The 21728-nt window shown below is 45.8% G+C and overlaps 1 protein-coding gene across 1 annotated transcript in view; it reads right to left on the reverse strand.

Annotated features, from left to right (window-relative positions):
• LOC146854207 (solute carrier family 23 member 1-like) overlaps positions 1-19605 on the reverse strand; it is a 379286-nt gene extending 359681 nt beyond the window's left edge. The window contains exon 1 of the mRNA XM_085651987.1: positions 19331-19605. Coding sequence (XP_085508113.1) covers positions 19331-19402 — 72 coding nt within the window. The 5' untranslated portion in view covers positions 19403-19605. The remainder of the gene's footprint in view (positions 1-19330) is intronic.
• Positions 19606-21728: the final 2123 nt, after the last annotated feature.

The raw sequence follows: 21728 nt of genomic DNA on the forward strand, positions 1-21728 counted from the left end.
ATATTGCTGTCCCTGCACACTCTAGCTAATTGTCCTCTTCTGTTACATTTCTTACAGTGAGCATTACGAGCTGTGCATATAGGATTGTTGGCTAAGTGATTGCTACTCCCACATCTATAGCATTTGAGATCAGAATGTTCTCTTGGAAACTTAATGGATGACTCTCCTTTACTTCTGACTTTCAAAAAATGTTTATTAGGAGCATCTACCTGAACCGCTGCAACCACTTCTTCAGATATTTTTATTTCCTTCATACACTTGGCCGTGTATTCAATAGACTGAGCTATAGAAATAGCTTCTTCCAGCGATGGATTTTTTTACAACAATTTCTCTTGGATCTTACTATTGCTTGTGCATCTCACCAATTGGTCACGTATTAAAGAGTCATTAAGATCCCCAAAATCACACCTTTGAGTAAGACCTCTCAAATCGGCAATGTAGTTTTTTACAGATTCATTTTTCCCTTGTGACCTACTGAAAAACTTGTGATGTTCTAAAACCACGTTTATCTTATCCCCAAAGTGATTTCCTAACTTTAGCATAGTTATTTCATACACATCTAGGTCATCTTCCTCATCCAACTCAGGTTCTGGGAGAGTCTCGTACACTTTACGACCATGAACTCCAATATTGTGTAAGAGAATATGCTGCTTCCGTAAAGCAGAAAACCTTTCTCCACCCATAGCAATCAAATAAGACTCAAAAAGCTTTGTCCATTCCTTCCAATGGATATCAGGATCTCCACATTCATTTAGGAATGAAGGAGGTTGACATATTCCTGGAGTACCCATTCTAGAGGAATAAGAAAATATAGATGTTGCAAAAATGAGTTGATCTAAAGTGAGTGAGGAACACCAGGAAGTCTGGGGCAAGCAGGTAAGTAGAACGAATCTGCTCAGTAAAGTTAGTTCAAATGCAGGCAGAACTCAGCGTGAAGTAAACTTAAAAATATCACCACCAGTTCCAGGTTCAAAAGGCAATATAAATGTATCGCTATGGCCAAGGCACAACTTAATGTGAGAGTTCCTGTAATGCCAGACTCAAAAATAGTTCAAATGCAGGCAGAACTCAGCGTGAAATTAACTTAAAAGTATTCGCCACAAGTTCCAGGAATAAAATGCAAAATAGCGCTATGACCAAATGACTAGTCACAATGTGTACTTTTCTGTAATGCCAGAGCCAAAAAAAATGGCAAGGTAATTTTACTGAATGCGACTGCACAATTGCTGCGTGGCAACTCTACCCCCAGCTGGACCGAAGTGAGGTAAATTTCCCTTACACCAACCTCTTTGTCGCCAGCAAGCTGAGAGGAAACATGCCACAGCATACGAAGGATATTCGAAGGCAGGCAACTGAAGAACGTACCTCAGCAACAGCAGGAAGGTACCAAGGTGGGAGTAAAAGGGGACGATACAAGGTGGGAGTAAAAGGGGAAGATACAACACTAACTGTCAGAGATATATATCCCAGACCGAACCCTGGCCGTCGGCATGGAGTACAATCTCAGCAGATTTGTGCCAAACCCCATTCATGTTAAAACAGCCCACATAAAATCCCACCCGATCTTATCAAATGCTTTCTTGATATTGAGGGCGACCATTGCCATCTACGTGTGGAAGTCCTGTACCGTGTACATGGCATGGGTGAGTCTGTGGATATTCATGTGGGCACTTCTATTATGGACAAATTCACATTAATCTTCATGCACGAATTGTTCAATGACTCCTTGTATTCTATTAGCTAGGATTTTGGAAAGGATTTTCACATCCACATTAATCATGGAGAGTGGGTGGTAGGAGCTGACCCTCTCCTAGTCTCTATCTGGTTTGGAGAGCATAACTATAAGTGCCATTCTCATAGATTGCGGAAATACCCCCATGTACCTTGCGTTGTAAAAGACTTCATCATTCTCTCTGACTGCACGTCTGCATATGTGGCATAAAACTCCGCTGGGGGCCCATCCGTGTCTGGTGTTCAGTAACTGGCTAGTTCTTTGATGACTGCCAATATCTCTTCTTTGGTGAGTGCCAACTCTAGATCTTCCCTTTGTGAAGGCACTAGTCACAGTAGATCTAGACCCCCCAAAAAACTCATCTACTGCAATCGTATTGCAGTTATCTCCTCGCTGATATAGCGTACCCAGTACCTTTGGGGTTCCCTGTTGACTGAGGCCTGTGTCGCAACTGTCTTACCGTCACCCATCATAAGAGACATTATCAAGATAATTGGCCATTCCCTCCAAAGTAGCCATGCCAAAAGTCTACTGGGCCTATCCCCCATTTGTGCAGTAACGGTCTGTACTCTATCAGGGTCAATCTGACCAATCTGTCCCACGTTTCCCCTAATATACGGTTAGCGGCTACGATCTCACCCTGCGTTGTTGGGTTGTCCTGCTCACCCTTTTGGAACTAAGCAAAAATATCTTCCTCGGCCAGTAATTTACTGCATAGCTGATTTTTGATTCTGTACACTATAGTGAGGCACTCCCCTGCGCAAGACAGCTTTAAGTGTGCCCCACTCATTAGCACCAGTCCTAATGGTCCCCCAGTTATGTCCAAGGAATGGTTCCAGGACCTCCCGTATATCCGCATGAAACGCCCCATCTCGCAGCATCTCTGGGTGTGGGCACCAAGTAGGGATGGGCAGGGTATCTTGGCACCACACAGTGGTAAGGAGTACTTGGGCATGGTCAGACAAGAATCTACCCAAGTGTTCAACTGTGGTCACCCAACGCCACAAATATTTTGTCCAGCCTGCTGTGTATGTTGTGTGTACTTGAATGGTATGTGCATTCCACCCCTGTCGTACGTAGTGTCGTCCATGGGTCAAAGCAGTCCACACCTGCCATTACCTCCTCCAGTGACCCAGTCCATACCTCTGTGTAAAATACAACTGAAGCCGCCTGCCCTGATGAGGGGCGTTTCTTTGTGTGGTGTAAAAATGTCAAGCACTTTATCATCGCACTTGAGGGCGTATACATGTAATAAAACCACATCCATACCATCCAGTTGCCCTGTGAGAAGCAGGTACCTGCCTTCCACATCTGTGTGCACCTCTCTGAGCCGAAAAAAGGCCTCGGGGGCAATCCAAGTAGCCACCCCCACACATATGAGGAGAATGTGGATGTGTATAGTTTCTTTTTTCATTTCTCTGCCTTTGGGTCAGTTAGGCGGGTCTCTTGAAGAAAGATTATTCCCATCCTGTAGCGTCTAAGGTAGGTATGCACCCTATATCTCTCTGTGTAGTCCCACAGGTCTCTTACATTGCAGGTAATTATCTTGATTCCTCCTGCTATAGGTTTGTATGTATGTCTTCCCATCCCATCCCTGTCATGTCTAACCATGCCAATGCCCGTCATCACCTGACATTGCAAATGGGGAACCAATCCTATCCCCAGGTCACCCTACACTACCTCTCGGAACCCGGTGTGCCTGTGTGCTGCCTGAAATACAACATTGCATTGAAAAAACTCAATAAAGTAAAACCAATAAAACATGTACGACCCCATCCCTCTCCCCCCAGGTAAACATCAAGCCTTCCATTCTGAAGATGTTTCCCCATGTGCGATGCTACTGAGTGTCGTCAAGATCCCCCTACTCTCTGTGGCATCTATATCCCCAAGATGCCTATAACCACCCAACAAGTAACATGAATAGTAATTTGCAACGAGCTCCACAAAGCTAAGAGCCACCACTGTGGTAAACCAGCTAGGAACTAGTAGGACTCATAAAGCACCCTGTCACTTCACTCTAAAAAAAACAGGAATTGGTAAAAACAAGGAACAAAAAAGTCAATATCCAAAAAAGTAGGAAAGGTGAGGCGCTGTATGACATCTACCTCACCCCTGTGCCAATGACTCTGAATTGTGAGTGCGCCCCTGCTCAGAAAAGGAGGGACAAGAGGCAGGCGCCCCACCATCCCCAACCAATCCCCTCAGTAACTAAGTAGTTGAGGGGTGGGGAATCCATCTTCTCACTGTCCCCCAAGCATCAAAATAGGGGAATTGTAGCTCAACACAGTACTTATTCAATTATCATAGTGGCCCCGAGAACCCATTCCATACATTACTATCAATAATAGACTCAGCATGCGCCACATAGTGAGTTAGCATCCTCCTCATTTTGGCTGGGGCATCCCCCCAGGCACCAGCAGCAACAACAGCCAGCGTACCATCATGCTGTACTTCAGTGCGGTAGCCTCCAGCAGCAACATCCATGCTCCATTTCGGTCGCTCCATAAAGCCACTGTGCCCGGTGAGCCCCCTCTGGCCCAAGCCACCAGCCTTCCCAGGTGCTCGGCCCAACTCATGTGTATCAGTGTTGTCAATCCAGGCCCATACATCTTCTAGGCAAGTGAAAAAGCGAGATTGGCCATTATTCACCACCCGCAGCTTGGCAGGAAAGAGCAACATATATTTAATGTTCATAGTTCGTAGTTTCTGTTTGGTGGCCAGGAAGGAGTGTCCTAGGGCAAGCACCTTACGAGTATAATCTGGGAATATTCAGATGGTGTGGCCCTCATGCTTGGGGTCAAAGTGCATGTGGGCCCACTTGAGAATATTATCTGTGTCATGATAAATGAGCACTTTTGCAATCAGAGCACTTGGAGGAGCACCTGGTGGGGGTGGGGTAGGCAGTGCTTGATGGCCCCGCTCAACCATTAAGAAAACCTTTAGCTGGGTGGGATCCATAATGCTTTGAAGCCATCATCACAAGAAAGATTCTGGTTTGTTCCCTTCCTGTCCTTAGAGGAATCCGATAAAATGTAAGTTGTATCTTCACAACCCATCTTCTGAATCCTCCAGGTGGTCATTAAGATGCTTTGCTTTCTCAGTTAGTTCACAGACTGTGGTCTGCAGCTCCTTCACCTTCTTAGATAAGCTTGTGACCTTCACCTCCATCTCCTAGGATCTTTCTGTCACTTGGCATACATTTGCATGCAGCAGAATCATTTCTGTGCAGACAGAGTCAATCTTGCCCTCTAGAGTTAATTTGTTGGACTTAATGGCTGCAAGAATCTGCGTGCCCATGGGTCCCTACCCCCGGTCTGTCCGACACGCTGCGGACCTGAGTGTCCTTGTAAATTGGTCTTTACTCATTTGCTGAGTCTTGGGGCCCCTGTCTCAGTTCATTTCAGCAGCATAGTCACATGCACAACAAACACCAAGAGAGAATCTGCAGCTTAAGAAAGGTTCCCCGTCACATAAATCCCAGGGCGTGCACCCAAGTGTCAAGTAGTTCAGTTCCAGCCAAGCAGTGTCGCAACCCTAGGTGGCCAAGTGGCTCCATCCGTTTGTATTGTACAGTATGATAGTAGGGAATGAAAAGTGGCTGGCACACCCCCAGCTCACCTCTTTCAGCACTATTCACCAGGGACCCCCCCCTAGCAGGGCCTCTAAGGTAACTCTTTGTAGGCCACGTGGGAGCCCCAACACACCAAGCCCTGGGCAGAGGAAAAGCAGGCCAGTTGCTCCTCACTGGGCCTGTGTTGTAGCCTGGCTGAGGAGTGGAGAGGAGAATACCCCAAAACCGGTCTCACGATGCTTGTTTCCGGTCCAGGGAAGACCTAGCTTGGTGCCTCCCACTGCACACTAGCAACCAGACTCCATGGCACCGGTATCCGTGGAAAAGCCCTGGACTGGGTATGCTCATTTCTCACAGGCAGAACTCATCGAATCAGACTCCCACCCTACCTCTCAGAACCTACAGAGACCAGATGTGGAGTGCCCCAGGGATCCTCCATCAGCCCCACCCTCTTCAACATCTACATGGCCCCCTCGCAACCATCGTCAGAAATCACAGGCTCAACATCATCTCCTACACCGAAGACAGCCAGTTAATCCTCTCCCTCTCCAGACACAACTTCTAAGAAGGGATGAAAGCCGTCACCACCTGGATGAAGAAGAGCTGCCTGAAACTCAACTCCGAGAGAACAGAAGTCCTCATCCTTGGCTCCACCCCCTCCGCATGGGGCGACACCTAGTGGCCCCTGCCCTCAGAAATCCCCCACCCCAACAGATCACGCACGGATGTTTGGCATCATACTTGACTCATCGCTCACAATGAACCACAAGATCAACGCCGTATCCACGGCCTGCTTAAACAACCTCTGCATACTCCCAAAAACGTTTAGATGGATCCCACTCTCTATGCCGGAATCAACAAGAAACTCCTTCGCAAACTCCAGAACACTGTAGACAGACTGATCCTAGATATCCCCATTCACAACCACATCACCCAACACTTCTGTGATCTCCACTGGCTCCCCATCGAAAGAAGAATAACTTTCAAGCTCCTCACTCACGCATACAAGGCCCTCCACAACATCGGACCAGCATATCTAAACAGCCGCCTCTCCTTCCACACACTCAAGAGACACCTCCGATCAGCTGATCTCTTTCTCTGGCCACTATCCCAGGCAGCTACAAGACCAGAATGGGAGCCTAGTCCTTCTATCTCACAGCCAAGGCCTAGAACAACCTCCCCTTCCACCTCCGTCAAGTGCCTACACTGCCCCAGTTCAGGAAGGACCTCAAAACCTGGCTCTTTGCATGACCATAGCACTCAACGGAGCGGCCCCCACCCCTAGTGCTGTGAGACCCTTGCGGGTGAGTAGCTGTGCTTCATAATTCCCTGATTGATTGATTGAGTTTGGGCTGGAATGTTCCCATGACGAACAGGGTCAAGGCTGATTTGCATATGGCTGAGTCTGACCTGGGGTGGCAAAATGAGCTAAAGAATGATGATTAATTCAACCCGGATCTGTGACTGGGGGTGAGTGTCTGAAAAGTTTCAGTGCTCCATCCATCATCTCATTGTGTTTGCTTTGTTTGCCCTAAGTAGGCAGGGTATGCCCAGACGTGGGCGCCTAGCTCACTTTGCCACTGGATTTAAGCTAGCCTGACTGGTGAGGGGTGTTATCCAGAAACCGGTCCCTGAAGGCTTGTTTCCGGTCCCAGGAAGACATGGCTTGGCAGTTCCGGCTGGACTGTTCCCATGACGAACAGGGTCAAGACTGATTTGCATATTGCTGGGTCTGAACTGGGGTGGTGAAGTGAGCTAAAGAACAATGATTGATTCAACCTGGGTCTGTGACTGGGGGTGAGTGTCTGAAAGGTTTCAGAGCTCAGTCCATCATCTCCGTGTGTTTGCTTTGTTCGTCCTAAGTTGAGACGTGGGTCCCTTGCCCACTTTGCCACTAGATTCAATCTAGCCAGGCTGATGAGGGTGTTACTCTGAAACTTGTCGCAGGATGCTTGTTTCCGGTCCAGGGAAGACCTGGCTTGGCAATTCGGGCTGGACTGTTCCCAGTAGGAACAGGGTCAAGACTGATTTGCATATGGCTGGGTCTGAACTGGGGTGGCAATGTGAGCTAAAGAACGATGATGGATTCAACCCAGATCTGTGAATGGGGGTGAGTGTCTGAAAAGCTTCAGCGCTCCGCCCACAATTGCCTTGTGTTTGTTTTATGCTGACGACATCAGCTGACTCTTCACAGTATTCGTAATGGCTCCTGTGTCTTTTAGAGCCTCCACCCGTTGTCCATTAATGGAGACCCACTGCCTGTACTTTGGCACCTTCTACTTATCCCCCAGGGAAACGAGAATCACCTGTGTGTTCCCCAAAGCTAACTGGGACTGTCTCCTCCCGAGCACTGCACTTGCCAACCCAGGCGTCTGCCCACCGGTGGGTGACTGTGCCCTTTTGGGACATTTGGAGTGGCCCTTGGAGTGCTCAACTCAGGAGTTAAAGAAAAAGTGTAGGTATCAGGAACAGGTGTGGCAAATAAATTACTGCCCACATGAAAAAGAGAACTATAAAAGACAACTAAAAGAATTTCAGAAACTGATTAAAGAAACTAAAATTAAAGTTTACACTTCCAAAATAAAATCAATTCCTCTAAGGAACTATTTAGAACAGTCCAAACACTAACCACCTCTAATGTAAATAAAAACAAAATCCCGGTCAGTCAAGTTCTCTGTGCTAATATGGCCAATTTCTTTTTCACAAGGTCAACACCTTATTTCTAGAGTTCAAGAATCAAAATTCCAAATCCTCAGGCACTAGCTCTCCAGAAGGAAAACTCAAGACCTCTCTCTCAAACTCATACCATTCTCTATGCTCCTTTTCACCGATTACAACTGAACAATTTGTCACCGATTTAAAAAAGATCAAATAAGGTTCACTAAACAAATCCTCTTTAGACCCCACTGTAGAAAAGAACTAAAGACCCATCTCACTTCTCCCACTGCCAGCCAAGTTGCTAGAAAAGGCAATTAATCAAGAGATCAATACTTTTTTGGACACCAACAATTGTCTTTATCTGGCACAACATGCCTTTAGGCCCCAACATAGCACTGAATCATCCACCGAGGAAATCATATCCATCATAGACAAAGAAGACAGCACGATATTAGTCCTATTGGACCTATCGGCTGTATTTGATACAGTAGATCATGCCACTCTAATTAAACATCTGTATGGAATTGGCATAGGAGGATCAGCACTAAACTTAGTTAGGCCCTTCCTTACAGACCCAGAGAAAACAGTCTCCTAAAGGGTTTCACGTCCACACCTTTCTACCTTTCTGAGGGGTGGCGGGTGCCCCAGGGGTCATCCAAGTCCAACCCCTTTTAATGTATATGTCACTCCTGCAATTCAAATGATAAGCTCACATGGGTTTGCAGTGTGTGCTTATGCAGACACCACCCAGCAGGTAGTATCTGTTTCGTCCGACCCAAACAAGTTAGCAACTCAATTCGGGCATGCATGTCTGACTTTGCACAAACGAATGGCCAAGAAGTTTTTAAAACTCAATTCTGACAAAACAGAGGTGCTGCAGTTTGGAAACAGCAAGACCCTTTGGAATAACGCTTGGTGGCCATCGAATATGGGATCCCTGCCAATGCCTGTGCAGTAGGTAAGACACCTAGGCATGGTATATGACAATAAACTTACATTTGTCGACCACTCAAATCAGGTTACATCTTCTTGTTTTTTTAATGCTCAGGATTCTAAAAAAATCCTACCTTTTCTCCCTCTTGAACTTAGGAAAACAGTTATATCTGCACTGGTCATCTAAAAAATTGACTAGTACAACACCTTATTGGTGGGAGCACAATCTCAAGTTCAGAAAATATTGCACACTCTTCAAAATACTGTTGCTAGAGTGCAACTAAATCTTGCCAATTTTTGTCCAGTATCTAAATATATTAGAGAACTGCACTGGCTCCCAGGTAGAGCACATATTCAGTTTAAAGCACTATGTTGGGTACATCAAGGTTTCCACCAAAAAGGGCCAGGCTTTCTCCAAGACACGTTCAGATAGTACCAACCAAAGAGAACTCTACGGTTGAGTTCAGCCAATAGAATTCAAGTGTGGAAAATCTGGAAAAAAAAAGCGGGGAGGAAGAACATTTTCAGTTTATGTCCCTAAATGGGGGAATGAGCCACCCGACCATTTGAGAATCCAGTCCAACCTTCTTATATTCCGAAAACCTGGCTTTTCTAACTGAGAGTTGGCATTGTTAGAAAATGTACTCTCGCCTTCGATGTTTTTCTGGTTTGCTCGATACCAGTGCCAAGACACCTTTGTGTATTAGTGCACTCTATAAGACCTCATAACATAACATACTTGTACCACTCAGTACACTGGGGTACAAACCACCGTGTCTGCTTATCAAAAAACCCCTTCTTCTCAGGGTCAGACTGGGACTGGTTACCACTTGTCCTTGAGAATTATTTTGGGGACATTTGGAGAATCCAGTTTACTGTCAATTAGGTGTTGGCGCAACTCTGCAAACCAAATACTGAGCATGTGCTCTCCCTAATCAGATTGCATAACCCATTGTAATCATTCAATTTGCTGCCACCCATCCAATTATTCAGTGTTTTACTGGAGTAAGCCACAAAATCTACCCAAGACGAGTTGGGGAGCACCTAGCTGTCCCTGAACCTTTGGTGGTACCTTTCAGGAGTCAGCCCAAACCGGGCAAATTAAAATTGCTTTCATTGGAGTGTACCTGGTTTACATTGAAAAGCAGCATTGGCAGAGCAAGATGGTGTCAGCGTAACTCTCGGTCATCGCCGCCCACGCCACAAGCAAACTCTGCCATCTGCTATGCTGCCTGTCTTTGACACGCCGGTCTCAGGAGCTGCTGAATACATTGTAAACAGAGAACCGGTCTCACCGCTGACTCGCTGCAACTCGATACGGCATCTCGGTTAATCAGGGATTTTTTCCTGCTGGATTTCAAGGCTTTGAGTTTGCTGCGAAGAGACCACCGGACACCTTGCAGACATCACTGTCGACACGCTGCAATCAGACACGGCTTCGGGGCTGATCTGGGACTGTTCTCTGCTGGGAGCTGTGGCATTTCTCACCTGCTTCGCGACTCCCGCTGAGGTATTCTGTGCCGTGAGGGGAGCCCTTTGCTGTCTATCGTGGACTGTGGCGCCCTGCGGAGGGAGAGGCATGAAATCAAAAACAGCTGTCAAAAACGCTGGTTCTCAGAGCACAGGGGGGGGCCGACATCCGATTTGGATACTGCGCCAAAAGGTAAAAAAGACAACCTAAATATTAAGAGAGCAACGGGGAAAGCAGGAGGAGCGCCCTTAAGGAGAGTGATGGCTCCCAGCCCTCAATTGCTAAATTGTTCCCCAGAGTGAGCTCCATGGCCCCAACGGGGAAAAAATCTGTAAAAGCCAGGGAAAGTGGGGATTGTAATACTGACTCTTTGCAGAATGGACTAGAACTGCTTGATTCCCAAACATTGTGGGAGACAACAAACTCAGAGCCGGCACGATCTGGGGGTATACTTAAAGTGAGTTCCCTTGAAGGCCCGAAGGGAACTCCTGAGCATCTTGACCCCGCTGCCCCCTCTCCGGCTGTTAGGACTGAAGTCCCCCAGGCAGGGAGTCCAAATACCTATCATGATTCAACCCACTCAGGGATGGATCAGCAAACTAGTGGCAGCTCAAGGACCCAACAAGGTACTGACCCAGACTCACTCCCCCAGGGCGCCCTGTCTCCCAACCCGGCCGGCGATTACTTCTTTTCAGTATCGGATGGCACAGATTCAGAGGCCGAAGACAATCCTTCTACCTCTAGCAATGGAAGTCACTCTGATTCCAACTGCAGCGATTCCAGCAAAGAAACTGGCACGGTACAACGCAGGATGAGCGCGCACAGTAAACGAGATGGGCCAATTAAAGTGGGACTATTCTGACTCCCAGATTGCTTTCCCTTTTGGCGAGGAATCTGACAAGCCCCTAGGCCCAGCCAACCAGCATGCTATCTCAAACCCTGCTTTCGATTAAACAGTTCCAGCAGGACAAGCTAAGGGTGCTGCTAAAAAACTTGAAGGCGGACTTAGAAGGTTGAATAAAACCTGTTCGGATATTAAGTTGCAACGCTGAACAACCTATGCTCTTCCCAAAGTGTGTGTATGACGGATGTCATGGGGAAGCTGGAAGAGCAGGAAAACAGGCAGCGCCAGAATAATTTCCGTTTACTTGCTATTCCCAAGGGGGCAGAGGGGGAAAAACCCCAGTGCTTCATAGTAAAACTTTTGAAGGGGGCCTTTCCAGATCATCCAGACTGGAACTGGGATCACGAGATCCAACGGGCCCACCGTTTCCCCCTCATGTTGAAAAAATCACAAACAGGTAGCTGGGCTGAGCCCAGCGCCTTCCTTGTGTTTTTGGGAAATATTTTGCTGCGACAGCTGGTTTATGGCCAGGCTCGACCAGTTTCCCAGAAAAGCTTTGAGGGGGTGATATTCTTCGCAAAACCAGATTTTTGCCATAGAACAGTGGAGCGGAGATGGTGCCTCCGTCAACTAATTACTCCCTTCCAACAGCTGGGTGGCCAAGCTTTTCTGATGAACCCTGCCAAGCTCAAAGTCATCTTGAACGGCCCTCCGCAAATGTTCTTTTCAGAAATTAAAGCTCAAGAGTACGAAATAAAGTCCAGGAAAGGACAGAGCTAGGCTCCAATAGGGTACTATTAGCATCATAACCTTCATTGAAACTGCCTAATTTCTCTCTATCTTTTTGTTAAGCTGAGATCGGAGCAAAATGCTAGGGATGGCAGGTCTTTCGGCTGTTTGCTTTATCATGGCGTGAGGATCCTTAATTATAACCATTTTTAACTGAAAGGATTTCCCTCTCTATTTCTAGCATGATTAGCATAACCTAGCCTATTCTAAGTTTTGAATTCCTATGGCGGAGTTGGATAGCAGGGTGTTATTGCTGGCGACCATCATTCAGGTTATACCTGATTGCTCATTTTGGGAGGGGGGTTGAAGAGTGGGCGGGGGAAGGGTTTGGGGATGTTCTCGGGAAGGGCATTTAGTTTGAGGTTGAGATGGGCTCTTTTTTTAGTTGGATTTTGGTTATCATTTCGGTTTACGACACTATGCATTGCAGAGACAGACAGGGTTAGTGCAAATTTTATCCTTTGGGGCAGCATGTATTATTTGTTCTTTATATGTTTTTTGATGTAACCCTTATGCATGGGTAAAATACTATAGTGTATCACAATGACCAATACAACACATTTTAGAATTGTCTCACTAAAGATCTGTGGCTTGAATGACGCTCGCAAACGGCATAAAGGCTCCCAAGGTCTTAGACCCATGGTATCGGACGTAGTTTGCCTCCAGGAAACTCACATTGACGGTTCGCAATTACACCTTCTGAACTCATTAGGAGTCAGCCTAGTGGGGGGGACCTCACAGAGCGCCCAGATAATAGGGGTAGGCATTCTGGCTCAACGCAACCGTTTAATGCAGCGCGCTCGTATTAAATCTGATCCCCAAGGGAGGTCGGTTTTAGCAGAATGCCGGCTTAACATGGAATCCTCTTTCACCCTCTGTTCAATTTATGGGAGTACCGCGGACGATCCTGGGGTAATCAACTATATTTCCGAAGAGCTAGTCCATTGGCCTCTCCCAGCTATTATTTGTGGAGATTTTAATATCAATTTAGCTAGCAATTGGGGAACAAACAGCCAATGCAAATATATGGGCAGGAAACCCAAAGTCTTTCAAGCCCTGAAGAACTTAATACACACACATGGGCTGATGGATGTTTGGTCCAACCTCAACCCAAACCAGCCGGGATACACTTATTATTCAGCCCCACATCATTCTTTTGCCAGATTAGATTATTTTCTGATATCAACTTCCTTACTTCATGAAAGTAAGATAGATATCTTACCACACAAATTTTGTCAGATCACAATCCTTTGATCTTAAGTCTAAGGGGCACATTGTTTCGCAAGCCAGTTTCGACTTGGATCTTTGAGAGAGCATTATTGCTCGACGTGAAATATCTAAACCACATGAAAGGCTTGATCCAGGACTTTTTGGAAGGCAATACTGGATCAGCTCCAATTATGATTGTTTGGGATGCCCTGAAGGCAGGCATTCGAGGGGAGACTTTGCAGTTCTCCTAAAGCAGAAGAAAAATTCATTGTTGCGGTTCAGAAGGTGGCAGACATCGAACCCGACCAGTTAGAATTAGCCATCCAAAGGGCAGAAATTGACTCCATCGTAGCAGGAAAAGCAGCCGCGAAATGGGTCACTGCAAGGGAAAAGATATACGAATATAGCGAGTAAGTCAGCCACCAGCTAGCGGTAAGAACAAGACAACATCTTACTACAAACTGGATACACTCTATACAGACTCCCACAGGGGATGTCACTAGCAAGCATAGAGAGATCAGGGCAGCCTTTCGCGACTTCTACTCTCGGTTATACACTGAAGAAGGTAATGATTCTCAAGTTACTTGACAGAAGGAGATAGATAAATATTTGGACTCAGTGTCACTACCATATCTTGACACCGAGGACTATAGGCAACTAGAAGACCTCCCTCCTGGGATGAAATAGCTAATGCCCTGGCAAATCTACCAGATGGTAAGGCGGCGGGCACTGACAGCATCCCAGTGGACTTTTATCACGTTTTCTCCACTCCAATTTTTACGGCTTTGGTAGAACAGATTTTAATGGAGTAACCTCTCCAGCCTCCTGGGCGACAGCCAAGATAATTATCTTCCTTAAAAAAGGATAAACCCCCCTTAGAAATGGGCTCGTATCGCCCAATTACACTCATAAATGGTGACTCTAAAATCTATGCTAAAATCTTCACCTCCCGACTATCTACCAAAATTGGACATCTGGTATCCATAAGATCAACACGGTTTCATTCCAGAGAGGGTTACTACCGATCATATTCGGAGAACCCTCACCCTGTTTGATGCGGCACAGATTTCAAGAGACCCAATGGCGCTTATACAACTTGACGCCGAAAAAGCATTCGATCGGGTCTCCTGGCTGTTTCTGTGGCATGAAAAGGATGAACTTTGGACCTAATGCCATTCAAGCCATAAAAGGTTTATACTTCAACCCTACCGCTAGGGTTCTAATAAAAGGGCAGTTAACCGAGCAATTTGAGATCACGCGCGGAACCCGACAGGGGTGTCCCTGTTCCCCGCTGCTCTTTGCTATATAAATAGATCCCTTCATCAGAAAGCTAATTAACAATTTAGAAATCCCAGCTATAAACAGACATGGACTGCATACCAAAATTATGGCCTATGCAGATGACATAGCTTTAGTCACGCCCAACCCCGATAGGGCTATTAAAGCCATAGAGCATGAAGCACAGGATTTTGGGAAGATATCGAGGTATTCGCTAAATAAGGAAAAAACTCAGATTGTTATTAATAGGCAGATCAATTTGGCTGATCATAGAGTGGTAAAAAAGGCCAAATACCTAGGGGTAAATATCCTGGCAGATGGAGATACCAAAAAGGCATTGAATAGGCTCAACAACTTACATTTGACTATCGTGGGCTTCTGTAACGTTATAAAAATGATGTTCTTCCCCAAAATGTTATACTATTTTAGAGCTATCCCTCTTGAGTTCACGAATTTGACCGTTTGTTCTCCCAATTCATTTGGGCTTCTTCTCAGCCCAGAAGATCATTTAAATTTCTTTTTCTTCCTCTCGAGAGAGGGGGTTGGCCCTCCCAAACTTGCAACTATATTATTGGGCTACGGCTTTACAAGGATGCACCATATTGCTCCAAGAACAATTTTCTACCTCCCACACGGTGCTCCTGTCACCATTTGAACTATTGTTGGGTCCCGAGGCTAAAGGCTGTCTGTGGCGCCAATTAGAGTTTGGGTACTTTAAGAGGGTAAGATTCAAAACCCTTATCAGAGCTTACAAGGTATTCACGGCCATGCGTAAACTTCTTGGGCTGGGTAGACTATAAATTATTATACCCCCACCAATAACAACTCTAACTTGCCCGGGATTTTCGAGAGTTCTTACTTCCAAAAATGGTATAGCTCAGGGATAAAAACACTAGGGGCCCTGTACTCGCCCAGTGGGTCTTAACATTTGAAGAACTTCAGGCGAGATTTAATTTGAGCCAAAATGAGGTTTATAAGTATTATGCAATTAGGGACTTTCTTTCACGGAAACCGGGGGGCCCTCGGGCTTTGATAAACATGAGCTCGTAGAGAGATTGTCTGCACCCTGTGTTCCCCGGCTAGGATCTATCTATGCCTTGTTAAATAGACTCATGCCCGATGATGTGGCCTCAATTTCTAACAAAAGCAGCAGAAATTAGAAATCTCTGACAATACCTTTTATTTAGCCTTTCAATATGCACAGAGTGACCTTCTATCGGCCAACTTAAAAGCACAATTCTATAAAACCTGCTTTTTCCTTTATTATACACTAAGCAGAATTGCCAAGTGGGGTACCAGTAAAAGCACGTACTGTCCCCGATGTGCTGAAGTAGTGCAGACTCTGTGCATATGTTTGCCTTGTGTATAGAATTAAGGCACTTGATTACCCAAATACAAGTCTTTTTAAGTAAAGTAGTAGCAAGGGACGTTATGCTAACTCCCACGACCATCCTGTTGGAGATTTGTGACTCTATCAGCAGAAGGGAAGGTGGGGCCTTTATTTTTGTTGCCATGGCTGCTTACAGGCTTTGTATTACCTCTGTCTGGATTGAGTCAACTCCCCCATTATTTTCGCACTGGTTGGCTCGGTTATTGTCAATAGGGAATCTGGAGAAGGCTATTGTCAAAAGGGGGTACGAGCTAAAAAAAAAGGGGAATTGTAATTGGTTGAACCCCTGTTTAGATGGCTCTCCAAAGTCAACCCATAATCAGTATTGTGTACTGGGCCATAAAGGTGGGATCGAATTGTAAATCCACAGCCAAACTACACAAAAGACTCCAGCGCATCCAGAACGCCTCAGCACGCCTCATCCTGGACATTCCCCGACACAGCCACATCTCCGAACACCTGAGACACCTGCACTGGCTCCCCGTCAGCAAGAGAATCACGTTCCGACTCCTCACCCACGCACACAAAGCTCTCCACAACCAAGGCCCAAGATACCTCAACGACCGCCTGACCTTCTACGCTCCCACCCGCCAGCTACGATCAACCAGCCACGCCCTCGCCGCCGTCCCCCGCATCCGAAGAGCCACAACTTGGAGGAAGATCCTTCTCCTACCTGGCGGCCAAGACGTGGAACTCCCTCCCCATCCACCTCCGCCTGACCCAAGACCACCTCTCCTTCAGGAAGCAACTCAAGACCTGGCTGTTCGAGCAGTAGCGGACCCCCCTCCCCCAAGCGCCTTGAGACCTTCCGGGTGAGTAGCGCGCTATACAAATGCTCTGATTGATTGATTGATATAGTCCTGTCTCTTTTGCATTAAATCCTATTCTGCAAGCACTGTACACATTCTAATATGCTGCAATATGCTCTGTTTTGCCTTTTACGCTGTTTACACTTTTTTGCACTTTCAGCACTCGTCACTTTATCCAAAAATTACTCAAAGGTGGACTTATAACATTATACTTGAACTTTATATCTTGGATGGACTAAAATACATGTAGTCTAGATGGTGTTTTAAAATTAATTCACTTTGGAATTGCGGACTGATGCCACCATCACTGCTAGAATCTGCCTGCCTGGTTTCGATGTCCAGCTTCTTTAGATTCAGTTCACGATCCAATAAGATTTTATTTTCCTCTAGGGCTCTTTCATCATTTTTCTCCACTGCCTCCATCTTTAACTTGGACATTTGCAGCTTGAACTCTCCGTCCTCCCTCCTTTCTGCCAGTTCCTATTGGGATAGCCCATGGGAAGAGACACTGCTCCCTGCCCTAGGAGGGGACTCAATTCCAGGGATCAAGTCATCCCTTTCCACTGCAAGTGTCTCTTCCATTGCCTCATCCTCTCCTGTGGTCTCACCTGGTATAGAGTGAGCTTCTGCCCAAGCTCTCAGTGCCTTTTGCAAATCCAATTGTCAACTGGGGATGAACCAATCTTACCATGTTTAGGGGAAAGAACACAAGCACTTTAGCACTTGTTAGCAGTGGTAAACTGTGCAGAGCCCTAATACCAGCACAAACGAGGTCAGAAAGGTGGAGGAGGAAGCCAAAAGTTGGGGGAAAGACCACCCTGAGGCTTTCAGGTCTAACATGCACCAATAGCTAAATGCACTGTGATAAGCATATCCACTTTTCATAACAAGTGGTGTACCTGAGGAGTGTGATGAAAGGTAGAGCGAAGTGATCTTTATTCATTCATTGCCCATTGTGATTCATTACCAAGTGTATCCCCCCATAATTGCTGATGTCCCAAAGTACCCCATGCCTTGCTCTGCACATCCAGGCCCGGACTGTCTGTTTATTCCACCAAGCATTTTCCTGGTGGGCTGAAGCCATTAGAGCCTGTTTTTTGGTTTTGGAGCACGGGCCGCTGCTGGCACCTCGTTCACTTTCTCCAGCTGCCCCGGGTAAATACAGACGACACAGCTGGTGCTTTAGATGAGAGAGAGGGAAGAGCAAAGGAGATAGAGAAATGAACAGAGAGGAACGGAGTGGGTCTAGTTTAAACATTTTTGCCTTGGCTGCTTTTGATTCTCAGTCCTTTTAGCAATGATAATGCCCTTAAAACCGCCTTATAATCAAGAAATAAAAAGGTTGCATCAAATCCAGGGTTTGCAATTCCATCAACTAGCAATTCTTGGCTACTCCCTTGTTTTTGAGATACTTCAAGCTGACTCCAGTTGCATGAAGTGGTGGCTGAAGAGGCACTCATAAATATACTGCAATAATTTTATGGTAGCCCAAGCAAGCCTGAACTTCTGAAGGGGTACTGGAGGTGCACGCCTCCAAAAGAAACCTGTGACAAAATGATGGGAAAATCTTGGATTCTCTGTACAATTTCACTAAAACCACCTAAAAAAAGATATAACTGATACAAGCTGAACAGAAAAGCCAATTTCACATTGTTTTTCATTTCTTCATAGCAACTTTCTTAAGTATGTCCGCAATGGAGACTACACCTGTGCCTTCTCCAACATACTTCTCCAGTGACCCGATGGAGTACGGGCTGTCGAAGGTTTACATGTAACACAGTCTGCCCCATTTATAGAATGGATGGTGTTAATCATTTTGTTGGTGCTCATCACAAGTAAAGCCTGGTGGTGAGGGACTGTAAAAAATATATATATTGACCCCACACCATAGGATACACCACCTATGGTATGGTGGTCATTAGTTTTTGTTTATTTTTAAAAATAAAAATCTGCTTTGGATTTCTTTTATTTATAAAAAGCATAAACTAGTTAAAAGTTAGGGGGTACGGGCCATGAGGGTGGGTTATATGGTTGGCGGGAGTGTGAGAGCAAGATTAGGCGGCAGGAGTGCGATCACAAGGGAGTTGGGGGAGGGAGGGGGGAGGGAGGGGAGGGGACACTAAGTGTTTTCAAATATGCATTTGTCATATAATGTGATTTTAGCCCCCCTTTTTTTTCTTTCTTGTTTACCATATGTTTTAAAATACATCTGTCATTTGCTTGCCGATATATGTATGATGAATATGGCAGACGTCTCTGGAGTACAGAGCCCTGCGCTGAGATAGTCAAATTGACACAATAAATTATGTTTTAAAAAAAAACAAAAAACTAGTTAAAAGTTTCACCGGTGGCCATCATGTCTGATGGAGCCATCCATCAAACTTTTAACACTTTGACAGGAACAGCTGTGGCAGCAATTCCTGTCAATGACTAGGTATGTTCGCAGAGCCAGCGAGCATCTCTATATGTGGAGTATGGGTATTCTGTGAGGGCGATGGAGCATTTTACTTTATCTCCCTGACGGAGTAAACACTGAACTCCACACTCCGGATCAGGCCCTTAGAATCTACTTGGAAGGTACAGAAAAATATACATGCATTCGCCCCTTCAGGGAAATAAAAAGAGAACATCTTACAAGTCACTCACCATAAAAGTAGGATTCTCCTCTCCACTGAAACTCGGGTTCTTATTTGGAGTTTTCATGGCTTCAGTAATCATCAGCTCAGAATATAAAGCAAAAATTCTTCCAAGCAAAATCCAGCCTCCTCTTCAGTCCGGGAACTGGAAATGTCACTGCAGGGACTTATCCCTGATCGAGGGTGAGATCCCTGCTCATGTGAGTTATTGCTGATCAACCACTGCTGAAGGCTCCTCTTGTGCAAAAGTCCCTTCGAGTCAGGAAAGCAGATGATTGGCACATTCCCTTGTCGAGTCTGAACTGAAGCACAGGAACTGGGACAGCTGTATATTCAAGTTCAAAGGTGTGTCGGATGAATGGCAGAAGTTGGCAAACAAATGTAACTGTATAATTAGGTGATGTCACTACAAAGCTTTCACCTCTTCTGCATTCAGAAGGCGTCACCTGCTTTGAATTAAATAATAATATTTTCAGCCTCCCAAAATGCATCTCGACCATGCAATACAAGTGTGGTGTTTAGTGAGACTAGATTTGCCAAGAGTGACAAATATTTTAGGTTTTCCCTTCAGATAGATTACGAGAAAGACAATACCATACATGGAATGGGCTTAGGGTCAGCCTTTTACTCATGATTGGATGGCTTTCTTGTCCCTCTCACTTCCCTGTTTCTGATTTACTGGCTGTCCTCCCTATTCTCGTGTATGTCCTGTCCAAGGAGCATTTTGGTTGGATGGATAGAATGTCGATTTCTGAGCATGTATACTTCCACTGCTGATGTCAGACCTGGCACTGCAAGGGCATATGCGTGGGTATTTTCTGTATTTCTCCCTCCATTTTACCCCTAAGCCCTCACCTCTTCACCCCCTAGGTCTTTATGAAAAACTGTCTATATATATATCTGCTGATCCATTAGCCCCCTGGCATTTTCTAGTTGCCAAGACTTGTAGCTTTGCCAATGCTTGTTATTACATTTTTCAAAGAGCGGCACTATGGTGAAATTTCTTTTATGCTATACAGCACATTCTAGAATGCTATATTACCTATGGGTGCAAACATGGCTCACTAATATTCTTGAATGCAGAGTGATATTGTTCTTATAGGCTAGTTTACATCTCCAAATTAAACGATTATACTGAATAATGCCTTTCCTCAAACATTGACTTTCACATGCAATGAAAGTGGAATTTTCTTTCAAAGCAAAGAGGCATGTTTAATGTTTGATATCTGTATAAACAAGCAGTGATTGTTGTAAAGACACTTATAACACTGTTTGTCATGAAAGTTTATTTATTCAGCATGTTTTACAGAATTTGACTATTGTCAGTGTAAGAAATTGGGTTACTGGTTGAGGGGGTGAAACCCTTCTCAAGCAGCAACCACCATTTTTCTCAGTGTGAAGTCAAAAGCAACCCTAAATTAACCTGTGTTCATCCCTCCAGTAGCTTGGCACAACGCATTCAGGCTTAACTCAGAGGAAATGTGTAAAGTATTTGTGGAACACTTCAAACAGTAAAACAGTGAAAACACACCACAAAAGGCTTCCACAACAGCTGAGAAAAATTGAGTAATTTTTAATAAAACAAGACAAAACCAGCAAAAATTAAATACGTAGAACCAGAGATATGCAGGTCTAAAGACTTCAGTACATTTAGTGACATTAAGCACAAAGTACCAACTGTGGATATCTGGTTGCGCAGGACTCTGACAAGTCACAAGTTCAAACTGACCGCGATGAGGTGCAGGCCGGCTACAGTGACTCAGGTAGGTCTGCTGAATAAGAGTACTTTAAATCCTAATTTGGGGACTGTTGTGAGGTTCTGTGCCGAGGATGCATCGCACAGCCGAGAAGATGAGTCGGATCCAAGAAGCAGTGAAGCTGCAATGCAAGATCCTGCATTGTCATCGAGGATCCCGTTGACGAGGACTTGCAATGCGAAGTCTGGCATTGAGGATGCGTCTCACAGTTGAGACGACACGTCGGATCTGAGGAGCTGAGATGCAAGAACCTGCGAGGTTGTCAAGGCTGCTGTTGACGAGAGATGCAAGGGCCTGCGTTGGCCAATCTTCGCAGAGGCGGCAGTTCCGATGCGGCCGCGGGATCGATGTGGAGTCCTTTGCGAGACAGGACACCCTTTACAGCAAAGGCAATGCGTCAGTTCTGCTCGGGTTTTAGGTGCAGAGCAGGGGAGATGAGTTGGTTCTGCTGGGTCCACAGGCAGGCTACCAGAGCTCCTTCAAGACCCCTTTCAAGGGTCCAGGACTGGGGTGGTACCACTTGGCAGGGCAGAAATAACAGATACCTGAGTCCAGGTGCTGAGTTGAAGGTTATTGGAACCTTCTGTCCCTGAGGCTCTAGTCAGGAGGCCAGCCAGCTGGGTCTTTGGAATCACTCTGGGGTCCTGGCTT

Source organism: Triturus cristatus, chromosome 4_1 (assembly GCF_964204655.1).
Source record: "Triturus cristatus chromosome 4_1, aTriCri1.1, whole genome shotgun sequence".
In the NCBI taxonomy this organism is placed as follows: domain Eukaryota; kingdom Metazoa; phylum Chordata; class Amphibia; order Caudata; family Salamandridae; genus Triturus; species Triturus cristatus.